Source organism: Rutidosis leptorrhynchoides, chromosome 7, assembly GCF_046630445.1.
Source record: "Rutidosis leptorrhynchoides isolate AG116_Rl617_1_P2 chromosome 7, CSIRO_AGI_Rlap_v1, whole genome shotgun sequence".
Classification (NCBI taxonomy): Eukaryota; Viridiplantae; Streptophyta; class Magnoliopsida; order Asterales; family Asteraceae; genus Rutidosis; species Rutidosis leptorrhynchoides.
Window position 1 is genome coordinate 78055627 of NC_092339.1, and position 9450 is coordinate 78065076.

The 9450-nt window shown below is 35.7% G+C and overlaps 1 protein-coding gene across 1 annotated transcript; it reads right to left on the minus strand.

The window, feature by feature from the left end:
- Window positions 1-7259: 7259 nt before the first annotated feature.
- Window positions 7260-8724, minus strand: LOC139857917 (zinc-finger homeodomain protein 2-like). Its single transcript, XM_071846766.1, has 3 exons — window positions 8620-8724; window positions 8172-8486; window positions 7260-7981 (listed from the first exon to the last, which is right to left on the minus strand). The coding sequence occupies exons 2-3, from the start codon at window positions 8455-8457 to the stop codon at window positions 7410-7412; spliced, it is 858 nt and encodes a 285-aa protein (XP_071702867.1). The 5' UTR covers window positions 8458-8486; window positions 8620-8724; the 3' UTR covers window positions 7260-7409.
- Window positions 8725-9450: the final 726 nt, after the last annotated feature.

Consider the following 9450-nt stretch of genomic DNA (forward strand, 5'->3'; position numbering starts at 1 on the left):
GAACGTCCTTTCATACGCTTAGAAAACTTGTACTTTACGTTTCGCGACACGTACCTTTATCAATAATTAGACTTATATCACCAATAATTATACTAATTAAAATGTAACTTATTCATTTGAGTGTTTTGGTCATTTGCTTCTTTAAATTAACGCCTCGTTATTCATTAAAATATATTTAATAATATTATTTTAAATCAAAACGTTTTATGAGTAAGTCAATACTATATTTTTATCACTTTGAAGAAAAAAAATATATATATATATATATATATATATATATATATATATATCTTCAAAAAATATAATTTGCACATATTATATATAATTGAAATATTTATTTAATAATATAATATTTAGTTTTTCCAAAATTAAATATATTTAAGAATCATTTTGTTAAAAGATTAAAATAATGAAAAATCGTTATATTATAAAATGTTTTAGAAAATAGATCGTATATAACTTATAACAAGTTTTCATGTTTTTAAATTACCGTTTACTGGTGAAACGTAAGATAAAGTTAAAAGATTAGATAAACGTATGAAATTATTATAAAGTAAAACGCCGATATCTAATTTCTAAGTTATTTACACTACACGTTCTTACTTTCTCATTAAACAAAATGAAAGGTAAAATAATTATCTTACTAAAATCACGAGAAAAATATTATAAAGCATGAATTGAAAATCAAATAGAAATCTCCACTAACCCTTGTCTAGTTCCCGTTAATTGACACTTTTGTTCTTACTTGAAATTTACTTTACCAATTATTCCGAATACCGTTAAAAAGGAAAGGTTTCCTAAATCAAAGTGGACCTCTCAACATAGACTCGTAGTCATATCACAATGTTTCTGATCATTCAATCATTTGACATCATATTGTAATTCCGTCGATAAATATATTGAACAAATATGTTCATGTAAAGTATTATACATCTAACACTTTGTTATCGTTTTTAATTAATATAACTATATCTTATACATATCTATACACATAAATGTTCGTGAATCGTCGAGCACAGACAAAGGGTAATTGATTACGTGAACATAGTTCAAAGTTTTTGAGATTTCAACATTACAGACTTTGCTTATCGTGTCGGAACATATAAAGATTAAGTTTAAATTTACTCAGAAATTTCCGGGTTGTCACAACTACTAAAGCATTTAGTGGTATTGAAATTCAACATTAAGTTTCACCACCTTTGGGAGTGATGAACGTGTATGGAACAAAAATTAAAATCCTACGATTTACCATTGTAAAGTAATGGAAATGTACAAGGTATAGTACCCAAAAGAAACTATGAAAAACACATAAACTGCAACCGTGGTATTACGCGGAGCCCCCATGGTGCAAATGCAAAGTGCACACAACACATTCAAAGTGTTGCGCAATGCACAAATAATCATGCAACCATGGGCTTACATGGAGCCGCCATGGCGGAAAGTAAAGTGCGCAACACATGAAAAGTGTTGCACTATGCACAAATAATCATGCAACCATGGCCTTACGCGGAGCCGCCATGGTGCAAAGGAAAAGTGCGCGCAGTACACACAAAGTGTTGCGCAACGCACATAAAATCTTGCGACCATGGACTTATGCGAAGCCGTCATGGTGCAAAGGAAAAGTGCGCGCAACACATGCAAAGTGTTGCGCAACGCACATAAAATCTTGTGACCATGGACTTATGCGAAGCCGCCATGGTGCAAAGGAAAAGTGCGCGCAATACATGCAAAGTGTTGCGCAACGCATTTAAAATCTTGCGACCATGGACTTATGTGAAGCCGCCATTGTGCAAAGGAAAAGTGCGTGCAACACATGCAAAGCGTTGCGCAACGCACATAAAATCTTGCGACCATGGACTTATGAGAAGCCGCCATGGTGCAAAGGAAAAGTGCGCGCAACACATGCAAAGTGTTGCGCAACGCGCATAAAATCTTGCGACCATGGACTTATGCGAAGCCGCCACGGTGCAAAGAAAAAGTTCGCGCAACACATGCAAAGTGTTGCGCGACTCGTATAAAATCTTGCGACCATGGACTTATGCGAAGCCGCCATGGTGCAAAGAAAAAGTGCGCGCAACACATGCAAAGTGTTGCGCAACGCGCATAAAATCTTGCGACCATGGACTTATGTGAAGCCGCCATGGTGCAAAGGAAAAGTGCGCGCAACACATGCAAAGTGTTGCGCGACTCGTATAAAATCTTGCGAACATGGACTTATGCGAAGACGCCATGATGCAAAGGAAAAGTGCGCGCAACACATGCAAAGTGTTGCGCGACTCGTATAAAATCTTGCGACCATGGACTTATGCGAAGCCGCCATGGTGCAAAGAAAAAATGCGCGCAACACATGCAAAGTGTTGCGCAACGCGCATAAAATCTTGCGACCATGGACTTATGTGAAGCCGCCATGGTGTAAAGGAAAAGTACCCGCAACACATGCAAAGTGTTGCGCGACTCGTATAAAATCTTGCGACCATGGACTTATGCGAAGCCGCCATGGTGCAAAGGAAAAGTGCGCGCAACACATGCGAAGCGTTGCGCAACGCACATAAAATCTTGCGACCATGGACTTATGCGAAGCTGCCATGGTGCACATGCAAAGTTGTTTGCCCAACTACATATGATAACCCGTATACATATATATTTGATTAATAAAAAGTGCTACGCTTGCAATCCTCAAGTAAATGAGACGCGCTTACTTCTTGTTACCAAAATCGATAATAAATATATTAATTATTCAGTATATCCGGAGTTATATAAATCCCATGTATGGCAAAGATTTAGTCAATTTTTTTTTTTTTTAAAAAGTAAACCAATGAATACCATTTATACTTTGATAATTGCTCGGTGTAAAAAACATCAGGATCAATCATCGAAAATAAAACCCTATGTTTTATTTGATCACCCACCCGATACAATTAACTGCGAGAATATCGCCACCAATTACGACCATCAACGAAATCTGGCACGTTTGAAGATCCGATCAAAAAGTTTGATCGACGAGCCACAATGTTCAATAATTGTATGCAAATAGTTACCTTCACCGTCTAAACGACGAAGCAAGGGTTTCCAGATTGAAAACATGATTTAGAAACGTTTATCAACAGATTTACAAGCGGAAAGCCAACGAATACCGCCGAATACCGGCGGCGAATAAACTCAGTACATATGCAAAATCTCGTTGATGACATGTTTGATTAAATATAAGTATTTTTTATTTCGTATAAGTATATATGCAAAATCTAGATGTGTTGCGGTTGTGGCTTTTGAAATCATAGATATTGTATGCATATATGGCCACACAAACAAATATATTCTAAATAAACAGTCCATTCCAACCTCTGTGCCGATTAAACCACAAACCAACACATCGATGTATAATTTTCTAGATTATAAGCATAATATAATAATAATGAAATAAAATAAAAGTAGACTTACAACCGTTCAGTATGAAGGTAGGAATTATCTCTCAATGAAAGCACCAATTGATCAAGCATATTTTAACATAGGATAGAAACACGCTTGAGTACAATAGAGGAGGGTTTTATTAGTTCAGTGGCGTTAACCTCCGGTCTGGTTACCGTGATAGCCCTAGCCGAGATGATTATCTCGGGAGGGTGGCTAAGGGCTGACCGCCGGTCGATGGACATCGCTCCAATTGGCGGCGTAGGGAAAAACCCTACCAAGAGTGGTAGGTAAAAACCCTAGAGAGCGTTGTGTAGAGATTGTCTACCGATTGGGTGCCCTAATTGCTTCGATTACCCCCTATTTATAAGAGGGAATTATGATTTAGGAGGAAGACTTGACCGCGGCCCATGGACCAAGCCCAATTACTCGGCCTGATGGGCTCCGCACATCATCATGTAGTGGTGGGGAAGAACCACGAAGGTGACAACGGAGGAGTAATATTTTTATTGGCTACAATTTTTTTTTTCTTTATTTATTTTAATCTCTCAACTACCAACTAGGAGTATATTTTACCATATCATTCATAACACTTCACAATACTACAACACAATATTCACCACAGTGCTCCCTCAATCTTACAACAATGACACGTCATCAAAAATTTCTCCCACAACACCACAACAATAAGCTTTACCGTCTAGAATGGTCTAATGATCAAGCCATGTGTCTATCCATTGAATTCTAAGGTTCAACGAGTTGCTAATTATATTGTTCAATAGATAGATTTGTAATTGTAGTATGCAATATGATAGTAACTTATTTAAGTAGATCTTTAATATATTTAAACAGATTGTTCTATCTATATCATTTGTAACTTCACTAGAATTTTTTTTTTGGCAAAAAACAGAATTGAAATATATAGGACTTTTCACAGTGGTGAAAAGTAAATTAGTACACAAAGAAATGGCATGGATTTACATACTTTATATCCACCCACATTAACAAAAAAAACAATTAAGAAACCATCTAACAAACTAACACCATAGGCAATAAACAACATAAAACAACCATTGAGCTCTAAAAGAACTTGGGAGTTCAACAATTTATACTCTTGATCTACACTCTATATCAAAGCAATGCAAGACCCACTTTGATTTTTACATTAGCAACCACAAGTGAGTCGACCGTATGTGGAGATGATCACTCGAACACGCTTTTAAATTTACTAGCCATTGATATTCCACCACTTGGACATAGTTGATCACAAATTATGAAGTTGCGACAGTAATCAGTTTAGAACCATCCTATATCATTGAAAACTTGAAGAAAATTCTTCCAAACTAAACAAGAGCATAACCATTACCATACCAACAATCTCACTATCCACCTCAAGCAAAACCACACATTGTTGCTGATAAAACTCCATAAATCACTTTCAATGAATTGAACTTCAATGCTACTGACCCGTTATGCATTCAACTTACTCATTCATACTGCCATTCAATCCAGTCCATATGCACTTGTTGACTGGGCCGTAAACAGATTCTCAAACAAGCCGAATACATATTCCTTTAAGAAGACATGATTTCAACCCATGTGTTCCAAATTCTGTCCTTATGTTTCACCATTCTCTCTTTAATTTTTATATTAAATTCTCTCTTACTGAATTATATCTCTATCAATGAAGATCAGGAAGATGGTGATACTTGTAGTATTGATCATACTTCTAGTACTTATAAGTACAAGTTGTAATGTAGTGGGTACAAGAAAGAAGCTCAATGGAAGATCATATTCATCATCATGTCGGGCAGCAAGAGATGAGTTAAAATCACTCAAAACACATGTCGGGCCATTCCATTTAAGAATCATCAAAGTGGCCAACCAATTTTGTGCTTGGAAGTTGTCTTTAAGTTTGAAAAAGTCTTCCCTCCAAGAAGAAATCAAGCCACCCGAACGACCCAGAGATGACACTTGTTAATCAAGTCCTCCACACCTTTCCACATTTCTCTAAGAGCACAAGATGACACATTTGCAACCATCGACTCTTGAATAGCAACAAATTGGGCTTGGAATTTAGTAATTAAAGAACCCAATCGTCTTCCCTTATCCCTAGTGCCAAGGCCCCTAATGTTCCATGTAGCAATATTCATTGTTTTGATTTGTTAGGCCTTTCGGCACTATCAAACATGCCCTCAAGAAACCCCTCCTTTTCTAAAGAAATTTTCTTAGGATTTAGAATTTTCCCATAAACTTTGGTAGGTTTGCTTCCAAATTGAGAAGATTCTGCCTCTTCTACTTGGTTAATATTTTCAGTTTGTTCTAGTTCAGCGGAACCCGAATCAACTTCATCATTAAAATCTCTTGCCTTAGACTTCTTTTTCCTATTTGATTTAGAAGGACTTCGATGTGTTTTGGGCACAACACTATTCTTAGCTAATGCTTTTGATTTTTGTGAGTTCTTTTTATACCAAACACATGAAGATCTACAATCTAGGGTTGGGCACTTGTGAAGATCTTGTTTAACATGTGAGGGCATGTAACTTCACTAGATATTTTGATCTATTTTAGTTTCATTTATGTATTTTAAAAAAAAGAAAAAGAAAAAAAAAAGTTTCATTATGCGCGCCATCAATTTATTGATTGGAATATTTCCTAAATATAGTAAACATAGAGTCCTTGAGTCTCGATGTCATTTCTTGAATAAAGCCCACATTTCAACATAATAAAAATACTCCGTAGTTCAAAACTCCAAACGAATCATGCTAATGATGATTTATATTTCAAAATTTGTCTTCGGTTGTATACTATACAATTTGTTATACAGTATACTGGTACCAAAAATGATCATCATGTCGTTTTATTAGAAAATGTTCACCAAAAATGATCATTTTGACAGGTACAATGATCTATAAAAAATGGTGCAAGATAGTATAACCATATCTTTTACAAATGTACACTATTATATTTCGTTATCTAACAGTTATTCAGTAAGACGGTAACATATGGTAAGTTTTAAATAGCACATTCGAAATTGAAAATATATACACATTCAAAGAGTGAAAGACCACATGATATATCGCACGGTAAAGGTTGATGTAGGTTTAGAAAACCAAAATAAAAAGTAATGACTGATTGACAAAATGTACTATCTTACATATCATGTCGTTTTAACGTGTTTCTTTTTTTCATGTCCATGTCGTGTCATGTTGCCACTTGTTGCAACACCATTTAAATTTAATTTAATCTATACCAAACCCAAAAGTTGACACTTCACACTTTTTCTTGGAACATTTTCTAAATCACTATACAAAACTTTATGATTTCTTTTTATTTAATACCTACATTCTCTATATATAAATGATCTTCACTTATAAAAGCACTTGAAACTTATTTTATTCTAACTAGGATAAGGTTATTTAATCTAACAGTATCCCACCATACACATTTGTTTCATCAATCCATCTAACATTGTACAACAAAAGATGCACATTGTAAGACTTGTACAGCAGAAGAACACACAATGTATGTACAACAAAGCAAGCATAAAGTACCACTACTGCTCATTATAGAAAAAGGGTCTGTACTAGCAAGAAAATGTTAGCCCACTCCACTTCCATGTTTTAAAAAACTTTAGTTTAGTAGCTTCATTACTTCTTGGAACCCTAAAAAAACATAACTTGTAAAATCCCAATGAAATCTACCTAAGTCCTTTCCACCATTTTAATAATCAATAATCAATTAATCAATAGTGATTAGGTTATAATATCAATGATTGAATAGTTAACTAGTTGATAACAATATTTAATATTAAATAATTAACTAAAATAACATTGATTAAAAGTCAACCCAACCAAATTTAAAAAATAAAAATGAAAGTAGAACACCAAAGAAGATGCAATAGGGAATGCATCTCTATTCTAGCTAGTCCCTCCCTTCTCATATACACACTACAAACAACATTCTACCCAAATTTTATGCATAAATAGGGTTGTACCGTACAATCAGTTAATGCTTTCATTGGAATCTTGAACTTGCTTTTTCCCAGATGTGGCTTTATTATTATGCATCCAAACCTTAAGGACTTGTCTTTTAACACCAACTTCAGCACAAAACCTTTGAACTTCAGGATCATCTTCTCTAGGGATCCTCCACCCAACTTTTTCTGCAAATTCAAGCATTTTTTCCTTTTGATCTTGTGTAAACTTTGTTCTAAATCTCTTTTTCGCCACCCCATACGGCGGAGCAACACCACCTTGTGTGAAATTCAGCTCCTCACTTGAAGACTCAGTAGCTGTCCCACCACTAATGTTTCCTCCAAATGCCATTTTCACCGGTGGAGCATTGATGGAGGAAGCCCAGTTAGGGTGGTGGTGGTGAAGGGAGATTGCCGGCGGTGAACGGTGGTGGTGATGGTGGTGGTGGAATGACGGTGAAGGTGATGGTGAAGGTAATGGTGGTGGTAGTTGAAGGAATGGTCCTGCTGTTGGACTGGTGGTTGGGTATTCTTTACGGTGGAAGTTACGGTGGCAGTTGCAGGCAGCACATTTTAGTGCTTCTAGGGTTCCATCGTCACCTGTTTAACAATTGCAAACACATATACAAAATTACAAAGGCAAATAATTCATCACATGGATATATTTTATTAAGCAACTTTAATTTTTAACTTAGTAATTTATGTACTTTGAAACTAATAATTTTTTTCTGTAGTTTTGTATTATATTTTATTAATTTATGTATTTGTATTATATATTTGCAAGTGTTACCTGATGGCATAAACTCGCCGCAGCCGTCGGTGATGTTTCCACCCATGTTGGCGGCATGATTTTTAAGGCATTCACGGTACCTTGGAAGTTGCAAAGGAGACTTCAAGAGTTTAGATCCGACAGAAATGGGTGTAACCGAAGCTCCGGTACCCGGAAACCGATCTGGATCCAAGCCATGATCCAAAGTTTCTGAAGATGATTCTCTAATCAAGTGATTGTTGTTGTTGTTGTTGTAAGGAGATGAAGTCTGCATTCCTATCTCTTTCTCACTGCCACTCAAGTCCATTAATGAGTACTCACACTTAATTCACAACCCTAAAACATGCTTTATTATTAGCAAGATTTTGGAAAAGGAGAGTAACCCAGTATAGTTTAAGGTTTAATTTCTTAAACCCATAAATTAATTTAGCAAATGAGTTGAGAAAACCTAAAAAGATAGAATCTTTACCTGAGAAAGAGGATGGATGATTTAGAGTTATGGTTATGGTTTCATGGAGTTTAGAGAGAGAGAGAAAAAAGAAAAGAAAAGAAATGTTGCAGAGGTTCCAACAGGACAAGTATGAAGGCAACAAGAGACAGCTTGGTTGCCTAAGATGAAGTTAAGAGAGATAAGTGGGAGAGAGAGAGTGGGAAACAACTCAACCCCAAGAGAAAGATGACATAAGATGCTTAACCCTATTACATGTGATAAAACTTACACATAAATATAAATTACTAGCTTATCTCTATAAAAATAAATCATACAGTATATATTTATCACACATGAAGGTAAATTGGTAGGGTTATATTGTACATTCTTAGTTGTATTGTATAGAATAGTTTGGTAACGGGTCATATTAACATATTGTACTCCGTAGGTTATATGAAATGCTTCGGTCGGGTCAGATTGAATCGGATCAAAATGATCGATTTTTTCTTGTTAAGTTAGAGTATCAATCATATGCAAAAAAAAATTATTTGAATAGCGAGATTGAAGTCATTGCTGGGTACCATCAAAGGTGTTTTCACCATCCGATCTTATTCGTCTTACGTGTCAAGAATGTTTTACCGAACAACTGCCATAGGATGCACTATACTTGTAGTCACCATTAGGAAGCACCCCCTGAACAACTGTCATAGGACATGCTCAGATAGTGATGACGCCTCCAAAGAACTTCATAACCAACTGCAAAGCAAATTGCATTATGAAATCTGTAGGTGACACTCGAAACTCGAGTCCTCACGGACACTCAAAAGAGCGGTATAAATGGAGATGGTTTATATGCAAAACTTTTAGTGC